Below are 23140 nucleotides of genomic sequence, written 5' to 3' on the forward strand. Positions count from 1 at the left end.
AGGGGCTGACTGACCAATTGTATGCTGTGAAAGAATCTCAGAAGCCAGTATGTTACCTGTCAATAGAATGAATACGGATGATTGGTTGTTGGTCCACAATTGTCCACTTGTGGACTTTATGCAACTTTATGCCCTTTGGCATCCACAGCGGTCCGATTCAATTTCAAGTCTCAGTCTTGGTGCTCTTGGCTCTGTTTCTATCTCCATGCTCCTTTGGTTCTTCCCGAACATCCTTCCTCTGCGTTTGTAGTTGGCCAACTTTCTCATCCGGCCTCGTGCTATTGTGTTCAGACATACAGACAGACAGGCACTGTTCTCGTCACCCACATCAAACACACAGAGTTATTTTTACCGTTTTGGAATGATAATATTCAGTCCACATTTAGCAGAGAGAGTGGATGCCAAAGGACTTTTTTTCTTGGTTGGATTATTCTTAGCTTTGCAGAGTGAGCAGCTCACTCTGTCAATGCTGAGTTTGAATAGAATGGGATAGAATAGTGAGACAGGAGAGCCAATAAGTGTATTAGAGCAGAAGTATAAGAAAAGGGTCACGTTCAATAGGTACGAAGGAGAGAGCTATTACCTGAATTTGTCCAAAAGAACACTCCTTTTGGTTTTCCGTTTCATGCTAACTTCACATGACAGATATGGGGATGCCTGGGGGTGAAAGGCCACACAAACTGGGCTTACAAATAGTGTTATAAACATACATAGTTATGGGTCATGGAGTACATTATGGCTCAGTTGCGCAAGTCCCCATTTAGGTGACACAGTGGTGGCTCTTGTGCCCTTAAGCAAGTCGGGGCATGCTGTTTTAGATACAAGTGCTGCAGTTACCCAGCAATTCGCCCACATTAGTTTACAGCCCTGTTTGACGGCCACTTATGGAAGCCCTGAGATGCTGAGGTAACGAGAGACACATGTATCCTTATAAACTGCTCCTATTCAGAGGTCCTGGACTACTTAGGTTACTTAGGATATGTTCCAAATGGCACACTATTCTCATAGGCCTCTGGTCAAAAGTAATGCTTTATGTAGGGAATAGGGTGTCATTTGGGACGCAGGAATGCAATTACATATAAAACATTTAGGCCTCATAATTGTTGTTATTTAGGTGTAGGTGATTTGATTAATTGAGATTAATTTGATACAATTAGATAACTTGTAATAGGGTTGTATGTGACACTGTTCAGTTATATAGCTTGCTCCTTAAAGATTGAAATTGCAGGGGAAACTGATTACCAGTGTCATGAAGCAAATGCACTTTTGTTCATACCGTTCATATCAGTCCTATACCATCCATGTTCACATTTATTCCAGCTATTTGGTGTATTGCAGTCAAATTAGGACGCAAGTATTTTTTTTATCTCCTGTCTACGTGGAACAATGCTGGTAGAGTAAGCAGACACATTTTGTAGAAAATGAAGTTTTATGATCTTCCCTATGCTAAGTAGATTAAAGATGTAGTTAACAATGTATTGGGCTGTAAACTAAGGTTTATCAGCTATATATTTGAAAACAACTGCAGTGTACCTGTGTTGATTTTGATTATAGCCTAGACAGGCTACAGCTGGAAAACTTGAGGACTCCGATTTCAAGAGAGAGCACTGTTTATGTAGAAAGAATGAGATGTACTGTAGTTTATACATGGCTCTGGTTTATTAGAAACAAACAACATCCTCATGAGGAGCTGGCAAAACAATCTGTTTAGCCCAGGTACGGTGGATCCCATAGTAAACAAAAACAACGGTTTATTATGGATATTCGTAACAATTACGTTGGCATACTCTAAGCAGTGCATGTGAATTGACACTCACTACTCTCGCACGCAAATTTCACGTTGTTGATGGGCGTCTCTGATTTCGGCAAAAGACCGAACCCAAACCGGCCGCGCGTGCACATATTGATTTTGTCCCCCCACACCAAACGCGATCACGACACGTAGGTTAAAATATCAAACCAATTATATGACTTGGGGGACAGGTCGAAAAGCATTAAACATTTATGGCAATTCAGCTAGCTAGCTTGCAGTTGCTAGCTAATTTGTCCTGGCATATAAACATTGAGTTGTTATTTTACCTGAAATGCACAAGGTCCTCTACTCCGACAATTAATCCACACATAAAACGGCCAACTGAATCATTTCTAGTCATCTCTCCTCCTTCCAGGCTTTTTCTTCTTTGGACTTTATATGGTGATTGGCATCTAAGCATTCACATGCCGACTACACGAGCGTTGCAAAATAAATTGAAACATACATGTCATTCAATTATTGCACCCACATTGCTCACGAGCAGCGAGCAGTGTGGGTGCGATAATTGAATAATGTGTATGTTTAAATGCATTTTGCAATGCTCGCGCACATGAGCGCTGTAGTCAGTATTTTAGGTTTATTGTGTACAGCATAACGCACGATTGTATTTGACGATAGATGGAATGTGGGAGGACTATGCATCAAGGTGTGTGAAGTGGGGAGCAAACACAAACATACTATATTATGTACTTGGATGTTGGGAGGGACAGACAATGGTGCCATTCTGTTCTAGCCTGGAGTTAGGGTTGCACATGAAAAGGAAGCCAAACCCAAAACGAATTGTGGAAACCAGGCTAATGACCTTGTGGTGCCATTACACCATTTAAATGTTAGGCTTTCACTTTGAGCTGGTGAAAGACTGAAAAGTACAATAGTTTGAATGTGGAATTTACTAAGACTGTGAAAGAGAACACAGATTCTGACACATGAAAAGGCTTTCTTGCTCATTTCTGAAAAGGTATCAAATTCTGAGAATTTTATGGTGCAACATTGATAAGCAAGTGTGTTCCCACTTTAGCAATACGCTTTTGTCAGCACATGCTGTAACTCTCTAAATACTCATCAAGAATAAGTAGCCTGAACATACTGGAATTATTGTCAACACTCTTTCTCTCTCAGGTGTTTGACACATCACTGATGAAGAGTATGTGTACTTGCTGTGTTCAACACAGCAATTTCACTACACAGCTGTGTTTTTTGATGTTTTAACACCTCCCAGCCCTAACCTAGACCTGTAACTGGTGTACCTCTTCAGAAGTAGGGTGACGTTGCTCTTAGACACTGATCTAATGTCAGTTTGACATTTTCTCCACTTTGGTGAAGGGGAAGCTGATCTTAGATCTGTACCTAGGGTAAATTTCACCCCAGAGGTGTGAGTCTGTGAATAATTGGAAAATCCAACACTAGAATGGAGTGGTAATTACTTCTTAGTGTTTATCCTAAGGGCGCCTAGGTAGCTTACTGCTAAGTTGCTGTCCTGAGGGTGTCTGCATACGGCTAACTGCTAACCGATTGTCCCTTAGAAGCTTGGACTCACTGTTCTGTTGGTTAGTCATTAGTGGGATTCATAGGGGTGAAAATGGCTTCCTTTGCTACATGCCCCTTGTACTACTCCTCGTTCTCACTGATTGGAAGGAACTGGATAGGAGTAGCACTGAGGATGTTGAGTTGCTCCCATATTGTGCTCAACTCTCCATTTCATTTCGTTCAGTGAGGACGAGGAAAGAAAACAAAGGGAAGGGAGCCATATATTGGGATGCACCCAGTCAGCTTATGGGATATCTTGGTAAAGAAGGCAATTTAACCCTAAAAGTGCCAACCTGTTTTTGACCCCCAAATTGATAATAATTGCAAAGAGACACAAGCGTAAACACATTTTATTAACCTTCTGCAACACAAGATATTGGGTTTAATTCCCCAAAATAAGCATATATTGTAACCTTTTCACACAGTTATAGTACAATTGAATATTTTTTTAAATATATTTTTTTTGCGTGTGTTTCATGTTTTGAAGTTATTTTTGATCAACTTCATCCATAGCAACAACATTTCTGTTCATTCAAAGTGTTATGTTTCTGTGATACTCAGAGGCTGAGAAATGGGTCAATTCAGGGGTAAAAAAAATAATATATTTTTAGAGGCAGAGGCAACCCTGTAATGTCAAATGATTCATGTTGTATGACAGCCAAGCAGACTGTGGTTCAGTGATTGACAGAGGATCACCCCAGGCGACTCCTCAGGTGCTTGCTGCGCACCAGCCATTTAATCTGTCAGGTTAGCCATTTCTCACCTGTGTAGAGAGCTCATGTTGGCTCAAGATTGAATTTTCTGATTTTCACCGAGAAATCTTAGTAAGACTGTCAGGAAAAACCTACATTAAATAGTTATTTGTTATAAAATGTACAGTTATTGACACTTTGAAGTGTTGGTATTGGCTACAGAGCACAAAAGTGTCCACTTTTTAAATGATGGGACTATGCTCTAGTCCCATGATTCCCAAACTTTTCTGGGTCGCGACAACCCAACGTTAAACCTTTTGAATTTCCATGTGACCCAACAAATTAACATAATTATTTCACCTGTGACCAGAGTCGTCATGCACCCATTATTTTTGAGAGGGCAGAAGGTATATGATGGAGCAGCTTTATCTAAGCACACCTCTTTACCTGTTCAATTGTCATTTTAATGAGGGTGTCATTCTGACTAATATACTGCAATAACAAGCCTAGGATATTACATCCAAATTACATCACAGTACATGTACACATCATCAATACAATATCATGTCATCATTATAAATGCACAAATATCATGATATTATATGTACCAGATTACATTTAAACCAAGTATTTTTCTGCAATTCTAATCATAACTGGCTCAAATAGCCGACCAATCAGCCTGTTACCAACCTTTAGTAAACTTCTGGGAAAAAAGGAGTTTGACCAGATACAGTGCTATTTCACAGTAAACAAATTGACAACAGAATTTCAGCAATCTTATAGGGAAGGACACTCAACAAGCACAGCACTTACACACAGGACTGATGATTGGCTGAGAGAAATTGATGATAAAATGATTGTGGGGGCTGTCTTGTTAGACTTCAGTGCAGCTTTTGACATTATCGATTATAGTCTGCTGCTGGAAAAACATATGTGTGTGGCTTGACACCCCCTGCTATGTTGTGGATAAAGAGTTACTTGTCTAACAGAACACAGAGGGTGTTCTTTAATGGAAGCCTCTCAAACATAATCCAGGTAGAATCAGGAATTCCCCAGGGTAGCTATTTAGGCCCCTTTCTTTTTTCAATCTTTACTAGCGACATGCCACTGGAGTAAAGCCAGTGTGTCAATGTATGCTGACTCAACACTATATTTGGGACAAATCATTCACTAAACCCCAAACCTCAACTACATATCGTAATGAATAATGTGGAAATTGAGCATGTTGAGGTGACTAAACTGCTTGGAGTAACCCTGGATTGTAAACTGTCATGGTCAAAACATATTGATACAACAATAGTTAAGATGGAGTTGGAGTTGCAGTTGGCTTAGAACAGGGCAGCACGGCTAGTCCTTAAATGTACACGGACAGCTAACATTAATGACATGCATGTCAGTCTCTCATGGCTCAAAGTGGAAGAGAGATTGACTTCATTACTATTTGTTTTGTAAGAGGTGTTGACAAGCTGAATGTACCGAGCTGCCTGTTTAAAATACTTGCACACAGCTTGGACACCCATGCATACGCCACCAGAGGTCTCTTCACAGTCCCCAAGTCCAGAACAGACTATGGAAGGCGCACAGTACTACATAGAGCCATGACTACATGGAACTCTATTCCACATCAGGTAAATGATGTAAGCAGTAGAATCAGTTTTTTTTTTAACAGGTAAACATACAACTTATAGAAAAACGGGGACTGTGAAGTGACACACACAAAAGGTACAGACACATGCATACGCAAACATTGTGATATTGTTGTATGATGGTCTTAACCATTTTTTATTGTAGCTATGTAGTGGTGTAATAATGTTATATGATGTATTGTTTTGTCTTTTGTTTTATATGTAATGTAAGTGCCTTAATATGTTTGGACCCCAGGAGGAGTAGCTGCTGCCTTGGGGATCCCTTATAAATACAAATAATCCTATCAGCTAAAAAACAAGTAGAAGTGGAAGTGGCTCCAGTGGGCACACAATCTAACACTGGACAATTGAGGAGTTGAAAAACATTGCCTGGTCTGACAAATCCAGGTTCCTGTTGTGTCATGCTGATGGCAGAGTCAGGATTTGGCATAAGCATTAAGTTCATGGACCCATCCTGCTTGCTGTTAATTGTACAGCCTGGTGGTGATGGTGTTCAATCTGCAGTGTGATGTCAGTAGAGATCAGCATCCCCGTGGAACATTTCCAACTTGTAGAATCTATGCCCCGATTCATTCAGGCTGTTCTGGAGGCAAAGGGGGGTTCGAAACGGTTCTAGATGGGTGTACCTAATAAACTTGCCGGTGAGTGAATATGCCACTCCTATTGCCCCCAAGCTGAGTTGAGATTGTTTCACTGGGTTGGTGAGTGTGTGGGAGGCTGGATAGGGCAGTAGAAGGACAGTAAATTGTTTAGGCTGGCACTTTAAGGCGGGGCAGGAAGCTTTCTGCTCAGATTTGAGGGATTGTGAGTAATCAGATCCAGGCTAGTCCGTTGAAGGGAAGCCAAGAATGGGAGCTGGAGGAGGAGGGTAGGTGGAGAAGAAGGATGAGGTAGGAAAAGAAGGAGGAGGAGAAAGAGGGAACCTGCCATTATACCCTTAATAAAAGACACCTGGTCATTAATGGTGATAAATGTCACGTTGCATTTTCGTTTATGTTGATGCCTCCATTACCACAAACTATCATGGGTTTTAAAAGCAAACTCCCTGTGATCTTTTTTGTACAATGTTGTTCACCCACTGGTGTTTTATCTGCATTCTGTTTTGTTCTGTTGTCTAGTCCAGTCATGGTGAGAAGTGAATATTACATAGGAATTAGGCTTTTGGGGTGTTATTGTATAAAATCTCTGACCTTTTGACCCCAGAGCTGTTATGGGGTCAAACTCAAGGCCCCCTAACCATTTTAATTAAATTCACAGAGGGCACAAAGGGTACTTGTGCACAAAACATACCTGTGAGCGTTTGACTTTGATTCTAAAGTATAAAAGCAAGAACAAAAAGGTGTTGAGGTTGAAAGAAGGAATTAGATCACACTGAAGTGTATGGCTATTTTGCTTTTTACCTTTATTTTGTGGTGTTGTGTTCCCTAACTTCTCTTTTGGGAAAGGGGTGCAACCTTTAAACTAGTGCAATCACTGGTGCATTCTGGTTTTGAGGTCTTTCCTGTATTTGTTGTGCGATTATAGGACAAGAGTCAGGCTACTTTGCGTTACTTTCTCATCACTTGTGTGACAGCAGGTCAACAGCAATAGCATACTGTGTACTAAATGATTTGTACTCAAAGTGCTCTTTCCGGCATTTTCAATAAATTAAACACAGACTTACTGTTACAGTGTGTGCTGCTTTTTGTCGTGTTCAGAGGCATGGTAACACAGTAGGAAATGTACAATACATTATCTCAGCTTTAGACTCTTGTAACTTGTGTTATAGCCCTCTTTCCAAAAACCTCTTATGGTTTAGCCCTTTCCTAAAGCTTTACCATTTGTGTTGCATGTTCTCAGTTTCATCAGAATTTCTTATAGACTTTTTCACAGTACTAAAGTATTACATTGAAAGACTCATTGTAGCATTTAAGTAGCAATGAAGCTTTCCTGCCAATAAAGCAGTATACATACACCAGCTTTCCCTACAGGGGACCAGAGCATTAGATATTTTACAACTCTTTCCCTCCTTCATCTCTCCTTTTCTTGATGTGAAAACTCACTGTGTCAGAGTCCTTTAGTCTTTTTCGGACTCTGTGGTATTCTTCAGGGGCACAAAAGTGTTGGGGCAGTGCCAGTGGTGTTGGTATGCTCCGACAGTGTGCCCACTGACTCTGGTATAAAGAATCCACAGTGCCCGCTGGGCTGTGTAATAGACTAGGATTGTAGAGCCATGGGGAGGGCCAGGGCTTTACACAAAGGCAGAGTGCCTTTCAGCTCTGTATTTGCCCAGTTTGGGCCGCCTGGCACACTGCCACGGCCATTTTAAATGAGTTACATGTACTAGTCCCTTTAACAGGAGGTCCCGTCCCTTTAACTCTCAGATACTTAAATGAGTTACAGTTGCCCGTCTCTGTGCCATTTTCTTCTGACATTATTAGTTCTTTTTTTTTATTGAATTCCATCCTCTTATGTACCCCCAGCTATGAAAAGTTGTTACCAATCCTTCTGAAAATAGATGTCCTGTTCCTTTAAATGTACCCCGTTCATTTTAAAGGATTAGTAAGTTATTTCAGAAGCTAGCAGATTCAAATCCCAATGAAACGACATGACGTTTTGAAGTTCACTTTCCTTGCTTTGTCTTACAACACTATTATGAATCAAGCAGATATGTTTTGTGGGTCAGAGTGCAGTATTTGTTTGTTTCCAAGCATAAACATTTCCTAGCAAGTTTCTCACACTGGCTTTTGCCTATATGTCTAGGGGGTTGCCTTGCAACACGTGCCTTGGAGGGAGGTCTGTATAGCGCAACAAATTCCCATGATACAATTCTAGGTTTGGACTGAACAGCCAGTATGACAGCTAAAACAATGAAAATAAGATTTCATCTAATAGGTTGAAGTACCTCACCAAATAACTACATTATGGCATTCACTGATCATAAATGATTTACACATAATAGAAATGTGGGTACATTTGTGGAGACAATTCTAACTTAGTCAACATTTAAAAATACAATAGCCAACTTTCCCTCACTGTAAAAAAAGCCAACTTAACTAATTGCTTAATTAGCATTATTATGTCAGTTGAGCGGACTTCAAAAGGATAAGAATTTGAGCTAATGTGTTAAAGTTTGTTTATTCACTCTGCTCGGAGTGAGCTGAATTTGATTGTTGAGTAAAATTACAAATTCATGTTTGCTCAAAACCACTCAAAACCATGCCGATCATTATCATATCTCCCAGCATGCTTTATTGCAGATTGATTTTCTGAATTATTTGTTTCAATACGTATGTTTTTGCATGTACATTGATTGGTTGATTAATCTTATTCTACGCAAACATAAATAACATGCATTTTTCTAAACTAATCTAATCTGTTAGTAGTTGGACTTTTTGTATTCGTTACTGAGGTGGCTGTTCCAGTTTATATTATTCAGGTAGTCTCAATAATAAATCTTCCCTACCCCAGCAGACATTCTCAATGCAGTTTACAAGTGATTTAAGCTTCCAATTGTTGGATGTTCTCATTCTGGCTGTATCTCAATAGGAATTACACATCACTTTGCAAGCCAGCATAATGTGACTTGCAGGCTTGATGTGACCTGTAAACCAGGAGTTTCAGGAACACTGCATTGGGGTGTAACTAGGACCTCAACGGAAGGCCTTATGATATACAGTACCAGTCAAAAGTTTGGACACACCTACTCATTCAAGGGATTTTCTTTATTTTGACTATTTTCTAAATTGTAAAATAATAGTGAAGACATCAAAACTATGGAATAACACATATGCAATCATGTAGTAACCCCAAAAAAGTGTTAAACAAATCAAAATATATTTTATATTTTTGATTATTTAAAGTAGCCACCCTTTGCCTTGATGACAGCTTTGCACACACTTGGCATTCTCTCAAAAAAAAAAAAAAACAGTTCACTTCGTCATTATGGGGTATTTGGTGTAGATTGAGGATTTTGTTTTATTTAATCAATTTTAGAATAAGGCTGTAACGTACCAAAATGTGGATAAAGTCAAGGACTCTGAATACTTTACGAATGCACTGTATGTGTATTAAAGTAGTTCAAAGTTAAGTATTTTGCCCCACATTCATCGCACGTATTGACTGCATAGATGGTATACGATTCAGTTTATACATATGAGATGAGTAATGTAAGATATGTAAACATTATTAAAGTGGCATTATTAAAAGTGACTAGTGATCCATTTATTAAAGTGGCCAATGATTTGAGTCTGTATGTATAGTTATTTAACAGTCTGATGGCCTTGAGATAGCCTCGGTCCCTGCTTGGCCTCGGTCCCTGCTTTGATGCACCTGTACTGGCCGTGCCTTCTGGATGGTAGCGGGGTGAACAGGCAGTGGCTCAGGTGGTTGTTGTCTTTGATGATCTTTTTGTCCTTCCTGTGACATCGGGTGCTGTAGGTGTCCTGGTGGGCAGGTCATTTGCCCCCGGTGATGCGTTGTGCAGACCGCACCACCCTCTGGAGAGCCTTGCGGTTGAGGACGCTGCTGTTGCCATACCCTGTGGTGATACAGCCCGACAGGATGCGCTCAGATTGTGCATCTGTAAAAGTTTGTGAGGGTTTTAGGGTTTTAGGTCACAAACCAATAAGAATATAATATGTTTCTAAACACTTCTACATTAATATACCGTGATTACGGATAATCCTGAATGAATCGTGAATAATGATGAGTGAGAAAGTTACAGAAGCACAAATAACACACCCCGAAGACGTGCTAACCTCTCACCATGACAACCACACACAATTCAATATCACAAAATATTACATTTTAAATCACCCAGAGCTTTAAACGACGGTCGTGACAATATATGTTGGATAAAAGTATGGTCACATTTCATTTGCTCTGTTAAACCTACCCTTTGGAATGACTTCAATAGCAACAGTCAATCCATTAAGTATTTAAATGTACACTTATTCTCACGATAGCACATTGATAATAGTCAGTAACAAATATCATAACTAAGCAGGGTTGTCCCTGAATGGGAGACCGAAGGGTAGCTGTAGATGGAGATATTATCCAGTAGGAGGTTCTTCCCAGCCTACAGATTTTTTTTCTGATAGTGTACTTAACATTGAAGATCTGACATTGATTTAAAGGTACATTTCAACATACTTTATACAAGGTTTGTCTATGTTGAAAATGTATTTTGTCACCATGATGACGTAGTCCTGTGGTGGAAATTTCCACATAAATTCCATGTCCCAATTCCTTGACAAATTACATTGAAACAATTCTCTCCTCTCTCCAATTCAACAGTTAACAATTTATTTCAAAGAAAAGAATGACAAGGTGGTCTCAAAAGTTATGGTTATAGACATTCATAAAAAAGTGAGCTAGTGAAATAAGTCATAAAGCCATCAGCTCATATGTTCAACCTTCCTCTGTCGCCGCGTGTCTCAACCGTAAACAGCGCTATCAAACCAGTGTCATTCATACAGTCACGTTTACTAAATCTTACTCCACACTGTACTCAGACTTCTGTTCTCTGTCACTAAAAACACCTAGTTGCTGCCCCCCCCCACCTGTTAAAGAAGGTTTGACCTCTTGACCTCTCCAGCACTCTTGACACGCAGGTTATGAATGTGAGGGATCACAAAAATTGTGTGACGGGCGATATTAAATTCGACCTACTCCCCGGCTCAGAGTAAATATTTCTGTTAGAGAACATTCCAGATGTCCCACTGGACTGGCCTCTTCTTCTCATGCCTTCCGGTGGAGAACATGGAAAATAGAAAAACTCTCAAAGCTGCGGCTTTAGTGATAAAAATTTAGACTTCACAGAAATCTTTGTCAGGTGACCTCACTAGAAGTTTCCCAGGTACACATGTAGAATCAGCTTTCCCAACCCCAATCCTAACCTTAAACATTAGTGTAGAAAATGCTAGACTGATCCTAGATCGGCATCTAGGGGCAACTCCACCCTACACCAGAAGCACTGGATATGAGCCTTTTCTCTCTTTTCTGTGTGGGTCTCAGTTTCTATGTGGCTTTCTATGTGGCTCTCTGTAGCCTACAGTTGCACAAATGTCCCAGTAGTCTAAGGCTTTGCAGTGGTAGTCACAAGTAATTGCACATGGGCGTGCATAGTAGCGATGTCTCTGTAGGAACAAGAAGTTTCCCGATTTGACACGTGAAGAGTTAGTGGACTCGTGTTTTAATGTTTGGTGTGTGTTATGTACTTCGTATTTTGTGTGTGTTGGCCTTGGCCTTGCCGTCAGGGACCTCAGGGAGGAGGCTGGAGCAGACCGGCTACAAGCTGGCAGCTATTTTTCTTTGCTCTGTCACCACAGACAGCACTTCCTGTGTGGGCCCCTGGCCCATTGTTTAGACAAACATGTCGCCCTGTCTGAGGCGAACAAGTTATCTTGATGTAATGCTACTGGAAGCTTCGGCTGAGGGTTGGCATGACTTTCACTTCTAATTTGAGACACCACACAACACTGTGAATATCTGAATTAGCTGTGGGTATCGTTAAGGTTTGTATGTGTCTTTGAAACTTTAACTAGTTTTACATTTGACACATTCATTCTGGAAGTTTCTTAGTGACTGGCTGAGGGTTGTCAGATTTCTTAACCCTGGAGATTTTGGAATGACATTGCTATTTATGTGCCTTTTTAATTATTTGTGTCTTGTCACTGAGTGTTCGGTTTGAGAATAATGAGTGAGCTTTTTTGTGCTTCACTATTTGTAATGAATTCCATTTGACCCCCTATATGGAGACAATGAATGCTTTCTTGGGCCAGGTTTTTTTTGGATCATGTATTCAATTGCAAATGATGTATTTCCTGATTTGACCTCGTTGAAGTGGAATTGGCCTAAATGGTCATGGCATTGAGCCGAACATGACATTGTTTTACTAAGGATAACAAGTATTTAACCCTGAACACACAGCAATTGTTTTTCTCCCCACAGCTACTGAGTTCAACTAACTAAATCAACTGGTTTGCAGGCCTACAGCAAAGCACGATAACAAGTGTAGGAGGAAGTGCAAGTAGCATAAGCTTTTGCTAGCTTAGATGCTATAGCTACTGCTGATGACTTCTCTTTGCTGCAGTAATGTGTTTTTCTTCATTCAATACAACTTTATTTTTATCTCATGAACGAAAGTCATCTTTTGCTCTGCACCATCAACTTTAAATTGTTCAAATGCATGCGGCATATTTCATTTCAAAACAGAAAAAAACATTACATCAGTCGCCTCTTCTACTCCTCTCTCAGCATGACAGTGGAAAAGGGAAATAGCTCAAAGCTAGAGACCTGTAGGACATAGTCATGACCTTAGGGGGCGAAGGACGCAACGTCACCTCAGAGTCTCCCGGGGCAAACTGAGTACAGGAAGGGTGCACGGATAACGCTTGGAAGTACCCCATCAAGCATAGCCAAAGCCACGAGCAGGGAGTTCTTGTAGGAGAGGATCCTCAGATCCACAGCCTCCAGTGGTTCAAAGGGGGCCTCACACATCCCAAACCAAAGCTGAATCCAAAGTGGGCACAATAAGTGGACAGACGAGGACTATGGTGGTCATGGAATCTTGTCAGCTGGTTATTGTCATGCGGATGACTGCTGGTCTCATGGTAATTTACTGTTAATTAACATAGACGCGTTTAACATAAACACGTTAATTAACATAAACACGTTTAACACGTAATGTACTGTTAATTAACATAAACACGTTTAACACGTAATGTACTGTTAATTAACATAAACACGTTAATTAACATAAACACGTTTAAACACCTTTGGAACATCGACATTTTAAAAAGTATTATAAATACATTTAATATACACCATCACAAAACATCCGTTATTTATTTTAGGCAGGTCTAAAGAAACATGATATGAAGAAAATGTATTTCAGAAGAACAGAGTGAATTGGCCTACTGTATGTTATCTGGCTATGTGCCATTCCATAGCCTGTAGGCTAGTTCATTTAGCAGACAAGATATGCTTATAAGTGCCATTATTTTATAGTAAGAAGAATATAATTGAACTTAGCTGAATAAAATAGAAAGGATATTTTTCTGATTCCGGAGCAAGTGTGCGTATGTTGAGCGTAAAAGTGATCATTTAAAAAGTTCTATATGCTAGAGTTATTTGGCAACTTTAGTTGTGAATGATATAAACCTTAGAATGTGGCCTACATAGGCTATTGAAAAAGCTTGCACTCAATCAGGTAGGCTACTCTGGTTTTACACCAGAGCATGTACTTAATAGGAGCAGCTGAGAAATAAATATAATAGCAGCTGGGATCCTCCTCTTTTTAGTGGCAACCATCAAAACTCTGCTTTCACAGGATTGCATATTTAAATATCTTATAAGAAGACGTATTTCACTCCATGCATCAAGCACTGTTTGAGGAGCATGCAGCCTCTTGCTGCACAACAGGTGAAAGAAACTCTGTATGCCATGGGCTCTCCCAACCCTGTTTCTGCAGCTACCCAGTGCTTAATGTCCCCTCAATTACCCTGTGTTCCATGGTGTTCATAGGGTTCTAGGGGGGAATCAATCTCCCCACGGGGGGAGTAATAAGTTGGGCACCCCTCCCCCATTGGTGGCTCATTACTCTGATTCATTGCTGATGAATCCTGCCTGGAGCTCACTACTCACTATGAGGTGCCTAATGATACAGGTTGTTGGTAGTGGAATAGAGGTAACGAGCAGGGTTGAACACAACCATGCTATTATCCCACATACAGTCTCTGTGGTTCATATGATCCCCGAAATGAGCTGTTTGTCTCCAGCTCAACACTTTTCGTTCCTGGGAATTCGCTTGAATTACAATTGCCCCTGTCTGTTACCACAGAAGGGGTCTAGTTTTTCGGCGACACGGTCGAGAGTGGTGGAAACAGACAAAAAAAATATCTTTCCCATCCAAAAGGTGGCGTCCCACCCCTTCAAATAGCAGATGATGGGAGGCTAGCTGTCTGATCTGACCAATGGCGCAAATGTGCTCCTAGATCATCTGAACAGTGACATTGGGGTACAGGCTACAATTTGTTGTGTGTCCCCCTCACTTCTGTGGCATCATCACGTGGACTGTTCACGAAGCCTTGGCGTCCGTTTTGAGGGAGGAAATATCCTCCCTTCTCCAGAAGCAAGCAATCCAAGTGGTTCCTATTTCGGAGATAGAGGGATATTTTCTGGATCCGAAAAGGGATGGAACTTTGCAAAGCCATTCTAGACGCCCTCAACAAACACCTCAGAGTCTACAAATTCAGAATACTCACAAGGCACTGGCTATTAGAGTGGATTGGCTGGTGATGGCAGAGAAAACAGTATTACACATCCATGCTGCTGTCCTGTATTCAGTCTCTAGGCTTCATAAGAAACCAAAAAAAGAGCTGGCTACATCTCAGCGCATTCCCCTTTTGGGTCTCGAGCTAGTTTCACTCGCGTATCGTGATCATCTATCCCCACAGAGGGCGTCCGGGCCCTGCTCAGACAAGTTTTGGCTGGGGTCACACAGGGCGTTTTCGACAGTGCCTACGCCTACTGGGGATGATGTCCGCTGTGATGGAAGTCGCTCCCCTGGGGCTATTGTTGATGCAGCCTTTCCAGCACTGAGGCTAGCCACTCACCTGGACGCGTCTCACAGCTTAAAATGGTCGCTTCAGGTGTGACCTACTGGCCCAGTGGTGGGAATTGATGTTGCCACTCATCCCCTTAAAAGGGTGTGCACCGGCTCAGATCAGTCTCTACTAGGGCTGTTACAGTGATCATATTACCGGTTTCAGGACAGCAGTAAAATTCCACTTGACTCTGTAATCTCATTTTATGCACTCTGGACATGCGTTTGTAGTACCCAACTCGGTACTCGGCCCTCTATTGTTCCTCTAACCACTCTGACACCAATGCAAATGCAATCAAAAATAACATCAAACCCGTATCACCAAGAGAGGTTCATGCTTTTAAAACTCACCTCACTGTGATTTATCCATTTTAAGAAAGAAGTTCAACAACAGGTTGAAACTGAGTGGAAAACATATCTCACCACCATGCGTTTCCTCTCTCTTCTTCATTCCTTTCTCAAGAGCACAGAGAGAGGGGCTATCAACAGTTTAATTAAATATGTTTTGTTGTGAAAACATATTACTATCAATGTTCCCGAACAGATTTCACTTGGTTTCCCAAATTAAACATGGACAAGCTCCCAATGTACCGTGAGACTGTATAGCCTGCATGAAGCCCAGGGGGGTCCGGCAATGGCTGACATAGTAACAAACATGGGGGCACTGTCATCACAGTAATGTTTTTGTGGAAGGGTGCACTGGTTGCTCAGACCCGTGCTAAGGCCCCTCGCTCTAGGGTGGAACTGCTTCCTCATTGGAGGTGCACGCAAACCCCACTTCCTCCAATCCCTCCAACTCCCGGATTTGGAAATAGGAATGGGGCTGCCATAATGCCGGAGGAACACTAGTACACATCTGCCGGAAGTTATGCATGCTAGCCAATGTTAGCCATGAGGCTTTTAGTCTAAGCTAGGCTAGCTAGCTAGCACGGTCCGTTTAGAATAACCAGGTAACTTAACGCTACGTATACTAAACAAGAGAGCTACCAAAGCAATTCCACCATGGGGAGGCATGAATAGCTGGCAGTAGCTAAACTGGCTGGTACGCTCTGCAGCGATTGTTTAGCTAGTCTGGTCTCTAAAGTCTACGTAGGACCGGATCACCGAGGTGGGACTGGATCCTTCATCGACAAGTCTGGGAAGAGAGGCAAGCGGTGATTGACCAAGGCAGACCAAGGTAGCGGGGAGTACCCATGGCGGGACTTCTCTGATCGAGTAGCCTCCCGTAACCCCGGCAGAGCGCACAGAAGCCGGGTTAAGGGCGGGCAGCTACAGCATACACCACGCCCAAGTAGACAACATTTGTTTCGACCAAACAAGGACCCAATCAATCTCCACATCCCGCAACTCAGTCGAGGTACGGTACCCGGGAGAAGGAGTCACTATCAGACACACCAAGCCCCCTCAAGAATGCTACACGATTGCCAAGAGAACCTGCGCCGTGGGCTAGGAGAACAGTGCCAGTCGTGGACGGTGTCACTGTTACTGACACCGTCCCCTAATCCCGCACACAAATTGATTCGAGCGAGGGCAGCCAGAGCATGCCCCGAGCTGAGACATACAAGACAACAAACATGAGTGTCTTTTTATCCAGTTGGGCATTGTCGCGAACTCAAGCCCGGCTTGTTAGCCTTTGTCGTTTCAGTCATTGCTAAAGCCAGGTCAAGCAATCCAAAGAATAACTCATTGGTTTGTGGTTAGGAAACTAGGAGAACAAATACAAACTCAATCACACAACGTCCAGGGGGTGAGCGCGCTCTGCCACAAATGGACAGTTTAGTTGGCAATGTCAGATGGTCTGTTCCTCCGCCCCCAAAAATTGTAGCTTGAATCGTTCCAGTCTAAGGTAAAGAGAGGAAGAATTGAATGAATGAATCTGAGCTTCACGGTTATCACCTGTGGAAGGCGGAGATTCCAGTGAGGCATGATTTTCTTTGACATTGTCGGGCATGATTTTAGTTATTCAGTCAGTCGCAAGAGAGCGACTCCCCGTGGTTGTGTTGTACCGAGAGTACCGACTGAAAGGGAACCATGCAAGCAGTCTTTTGAATGATTAACTTCTTATTGTAACTCTAGAGCAACTCTATTGCTCTCTGCACAGTATTGTTTGTTCAGGGTGTGCAGGCTTTTGTTTTAGCCTAGCAATTATACGCATGATTCAATTAATCAAAATCCAGATGAGCAAGACATTGGAACAAAAGCCTTCGCACCGTGTAGTTAATCTGCACAGGTGTTGGTGAGCAATGGTTCAGTACAGTATACACTGAGTGTACAAAACATTAAGAACATCTTCCTAATATTGAGTTGTGTCCTCAGACCAGTCTCAATTCGTCGAGGCATGGACTTTACAAGGTGTCAAAAGCAATCCACAGGGATGCTGACCTATGTTGACTCCAGTGCTTCCCACAGTTGTGTCAAGTTGGCTGGATGTCCTTTGGGTGATGGACCATTCTTGATACACACGGGAAACTGTTGAGCGTGAAAAACCAAGCAGCGGTGCATTTTTTTACACAAACCGGTGTGCCTGGAACCTACTACGATACCCCATTCATGCACTTACATTTTTTGTCTTGCCCATTCACCCTCTGAACGATAAACATACACAATCCATGTTTCAATTGTCTCGAGGCTTAAAAAATCTTCTTTAACAAGCGCCATCAATAAGGGATTATAGCTTTCACCTGGTCAGTCTATGTCATGGAAAGAGCAGGTGTCATTAATGTTTTGTATATTCAGTGTAGTCTACTTACTAATGTTTTGTAGTGTGCAATGAAACCTCTAGTGGTAAAATGGTGAATATCCTGTATGTTACATACATACATACATACATACACACGCATTCATACACACGCATTCATACATATATACATACATACATACGGGGCGGCAGGGTAGCCTTGTGGTAAGAGCGTTGGACTAGTAACCGCAAGGTTGCAAGTTCAAATCCCAGAGCTGACAAGGTACAAATCTGTCGTTCTGCCCCTGAACAGGCAGTTAACCCACTGTTCCTAGGCCGTCATTGAAAATAAGAATTTGTTCTTAACTGACTTGCCTAGTTAAATAAATAAAAAATACATACATACATGTACGAACATACATACACAAATACATACATACATGAAAGCAAGCAAGGCATTGTTTTAAATGCCATATGAAGAGTGCAAAGCATTCTTGAAACACATCTGGCTTATCATGCATTATCACCCTCATTGTTGTGGCTAGACTCAATCAAGGGCATGCTATCAAGAAACACTTGATAAAGCTGAAGGCTGGAGACTAAAATGTAAGGGATATGGTGTCAAGTACATGTCAAGTACATGTGTGAGTGTGCATGCGTGCATTAGGAGGCTCCTCAGTGGAGGAAGCGGAGGACCATCCTCCTCGGTGAATTTCATAACAAAATAGTGGAACATTAAAGTTATCCTTCTTAGATACAACTATAATAAATATATTAAAATGTCACCAAATAATTGATTGAAACTGTTTTAGAATGAAGGTCTACAGCAGCCTCAACATCACTCTATTAGGGTAGCACCATGGTGTTGCCGGAGGACAGCTAGCTTCTGTCCTCCTCTGGGTTCATTGACTTAAATACAAAACCTAATTATGACAACTTCAGGAAGACGTCCCTAACCTATCAGAGCTCATGCAGCATGAACTGACATGTTGTCCACTCAATCAAAGAATCAGAGAATGAATCTAGTACTGACGCATAAGCCGCACTGAAGTCCACAAGCGAACGGAAAAGGTGAGAGGAGGAGAGCGCGTAGATAGATAACTGATGTGTTGTGCTGAAGTCCACAAGCGAACTGAAAAGGTGAGAGGAGGAGAGCGCGTAGATAGATAACTGATGTGTTGTGCTGAAGTCCACAAGCGAACGGAAAAGGTGAGAGGAGGAGAGCGCGTAGATAGATAACTGATATGTTGTGCTGAAGTCCACACGCGAACGGAAAAGGTGAGAGGAGGAGAGCGCGTAGATAGATAACTGATGTGTTGTGCTGAAGTCCACACGGGAACGGAAAAGGTGAGAGGAGGAGAGCGCGTAGATAGATAACTGATGTGTTGTGCTGAAGTCCACAAGCGAACGGAAAAGGTGAGAGGAGGAGAGCGCGTAGATAGATAACTGATGTGTTGTGCTGAAGTCCACACACGAACGGAAAAGGTGAGAGGAGGAGAGCGCGTAGATAGATAACTGATGTGTTGTGCTGAAGTCCACATGCAAACGGAAAAGGTGAGAGGAGGAGAGCGCGTAGATAGATAACTGATGTGTTGTGCTGAAGTCCACACGCGAACGGAAAAGGTGAGAGGAGGAGAGCGCTTAGATAGATAACTGATGTGTTGTGCTGAAGTCCACAAGCGAACGGAAAAGGTGAGAGGAGGAGAGCGCGTAGATAGATAACTGATGTGTTGTGCTGAAGTCCACAAGCGAACGGAAAAGGTGAGAGGAGGAGAGCGCGTAGATAGATAACTGATGTGTTGTGCTGAAGTCCACAAGCGAACGGAAAAGGTGAGAGGAGGAGAGCGCGTAGATAGATAACTGATGTGTTATGCTGAAGTCCACAAGCGAACGGAAAAGGTGAGAGGAGGAGAGCGCGTAGATAGATAACGAGCAAAGTCATCATGCTGTTTTTATGTGGCTGCTATGAACTGTTTGCATGTGATCAGGGCTGTATTCATTTTGCCGATTCTGTTGAAAAACGTTTCTTAAACGGAACAAACCGGGATCAACATACCTGAATTTGTCCATTAGAAACTCTAATTTACAACTGTTGGACTAATGATTACACCCTAGATCATGCTGGCAAGAGTGTGCAAGGCGGTATTGAATTTGTCACGGTCTTGGTACTTTGATTACTCAAAATTCTCTCAATCTGTGCACCTACGTTGTAAAATAGCCTAGGTTGAAGCAACCTCATGATGGGTACAGGGAAAAATATAGTATCATGAAGTAACCTAAACCTATCGATGTAGCATTGAGCTGGGTGAATGGAATATGAATGACAGTCATCCAATATGCTGTAATAGAAATATGGCCATGCTAATAAAATAAAAATCATCCTCCCTCATGTTAAACGGCATCGACAGCCACTGACGTGCATGTGTGTGTGTGCGCAAGCATGTGTGCGTGTGTGTACGTGTATTCATGACTCCTTTCCCAGTTCGACATGCCTTTTACATTATGTACCAGTCCCATTCTACAGCGTTGAATAACGAAAGATCAAATGAATCCAAATCAACTCTTTCTTTCTCCTTTCCTCCCCAGTGGAGAGAGTGGAGCGGGTAAGACCGAGAGCACCAAGCTCATCCTGAGGTTCCTGTCGGCTATGAGTGAGCACTCCCTGGAGCTCTCCTCAACAGAAAGGACGTCACACGTGGAGGAGGACCTCCTGGAGAGCAGGTATGTGTTTACATAGCAAAGGACTTGTGAAGAGCAGAATCAACAACCTCTAAACACTTGCTTTTGAGAAGGAAAAGGCCAAATCATTTTTATTCAGTGAGTCAATCATCGCTATCTTAATGCAACCCCCGAAAAGTCCCAATGGGCCAGTCTGGTCCCAAGTAAGGTAGATATTTTTTGGGCCAGGGTGGGCTTTTTGGGGAACAGGTCTCAGAGGTCAGAGGTGTGTCTTTAGGCCAAACAGTGGGGTAAAGTTGTATGGTGTAAGCAAGCCATAAGTAAAAGGTGTTAGTACTCATTTTAGGTGTTGGTACTTATTTACATTTGACAGTATTTGTATTTTATTATGGATCCCCATTAGTTCCTGCCAAGGCAGCAGCTACTCTTCCTGGTGTTTATTATGGATCCCCATTAGTTCCTGCCAAGGCAGCAGCTACTCTTCCTGGGGTTTATTATGGATCCCCATTAGTTCCTGCCAAGGCAGCAAGCTACTCTTCCTGGTGTCCAAACACATTAAGACACTTATATAACATATAAACAAAATATAAAACGGTGCTTCGTATAACACTGTCACACCACCACATATCCACAACACAAAATGTATGCATCAGTTACCTGATGTGGAATAGAGTTCCATGTAGTCATATAGTACTGTGTGCCTCCCATAGTCTGTTCTGGACTTGGGGATTATGAAGAGACCTCTGGTGTCATGTCTTGTGGGGTTTGCATGGGTGTCTGAGCTGTGTGCTAGTAGTTTAAACAGACCGCTCAGTGCAGTCAGCTTGTCAACACCTCTTACAAAAACAAGTAGTGATGAATTTAATCTCTCCTCCACTTTGAGCCATGAGAGATTGACATGCATATCATTGATGTTAGCTCTCTGTGTACATTTAAGTCCCGCTTTTGGAACCTGACCACACGACTGAACAGTATGTGTGTGACACAACTAGGGCCTGTAGGACCTGCCTTGTTGATAGTGCTGCAGACTTCTCACCATCTTAGCTACTGTTATATCAACATGTTTTTATCATGACAGTGTACAATCCAGGGTTACTCCAAGCAGTTTAGTCACCTCAACTTGCTCAATTTCTACATTATTCATTACCAGATATAGTTGAGGTTTAGGGTTTAGTGAATGATTTGTCCCAAATATAATTATTTTAGTTTTTGAAATATTTAGGGCTAACTTATTCCTTGCCACCCATTCTGAAACTAACTGCGGCTCTTTGTCAAGTGTTGCAGTGATTTCATTCGATGTAGTAGCTGACGTGCATAGCGTTGAGTCATCCTCATACATAGACCCTAACACCCTCTGTGTTCTGTTAGACAGGTAACTCTTTATCCACATTATACCAGCAGCAGACTATGATCGATAATGTCAAAAGCCACACTGAAGTCTAACAAAACAGCCCCCACAATCTATCAGCAATTTCTCTCGACCAATCATCAGTCATTTGTGTAAGGGCTGTGCTCGTTAAATCTCCTTCCCTATAAGCGTGCTGATGTTGTCTATTTGTTTACTGTAAAATAGCATTGTATCTGGTCAAACACCATTTTTTTCCAGAAGTATACTTACAGACTGATTGGTTTTGATCCAGTAAAGGGGGCTTTACTATTCTTGGGGAGCGGAATGACTTTTACAGAGTGGCAAGTAGCCTAGTGGTTAAGAGGTTGTAACTGAAAGATTGCTTGTTTGAATCTTCGGGAAAAAAAAAAAAAATCTGTTCATGTGCCCTTGAGCAAAGCACTTACCCCTATCCAGTCGCTCTGGATAGGAGTGTCTGCTAAATGACTAAAATGTAAATGTAAAATGCTTCCCTCCAGGCCTGAGGGCACACACTTTCTAGTAGGCTTAAATTGAAGTTATGGCAAGTAGGAGTGGCAATATCGTCCGCTATTTTCCTCAGTAATTTTCCACCCAAGTTGTCAGACCCCGGTAGCTTGTCATTGTTGATTAGACAACAATGATTTGTTCACTTCTTCCACACTCACTTTACACAATTCAAAATTACTATAATTTGATCAGTTATACTTGGATGTGTAATGTCAGCGTTTGTTGCTGGCATGTCATGCCTAAGTTTGCTAATAAAAAATCATTCAAGTAATTGGCAATATCAGTGGGTTTTGTGATGAATGAGCCAACTGGTTCAATGAATAATGAAGCTGAGATTGCCTTTTTGCCCAAAATGTCATTTAAGGTGCTCGAAAGCTTTTAACTGTCATTCTTTATATAATTTATCTTTGATTCATAGTATAGTTTCTTCTTCTTATTTTTCAGTTTAATCACATGATTTCTCTATAGCAGTACGTTTGCCAATCAGTTGGCAGCCAGACTTATGTGTCATTCCTTCTGCTTCATCCCTTTCAACCATATCATTTTTCAATTCCTCCTCAATCCACGGGGATTTATTCATTTTTACGTTTTAATGGGTGCATCAGTAACTGGAATAGGATTTTCATAAATGTGTCAAGTGC

At 41.8% G+C, this 23140-nt stretch overlaps 1 protein-coding gene across 1 annotated transcript in view; it reads left to right on the plus strand.

Annotated features, from left to right (window-relative positions):
- Positions 1–23140, plus strand: part of myo10 (myosin X) — a 253221-nt gene that overhangs the window by 143019 nt on the left and 87062 nt on the right. Inside the window, exon 5 of the mRNA XM_065013323.1 lies at positions 20531–20665. Coding sequence (XP_064869395.1) covers positions 20531–20665 — 135 coding nt within the window. The remainder of the gene's footprint in view (positions 1–20530; positions 20666–23140) is intronic.

The sequence above is a fragment of the Oncorhynchus nerka genome, linkage group LG9b (assembly GCF_034236695.1).
Source record: "Oncorhynchus nerka isolate Pitt River linkage group LG9b, Oner_Uvic_2.0, whole genome shotgun sequence".
In the NCBI taxonomy this organism is placed as follows: Eukaryota; Metazoa; Chordata; class Actinopteri; order Salmoniformes; family Salmonidae; genus Oncorhynchus; species Oncorhynchus nerka.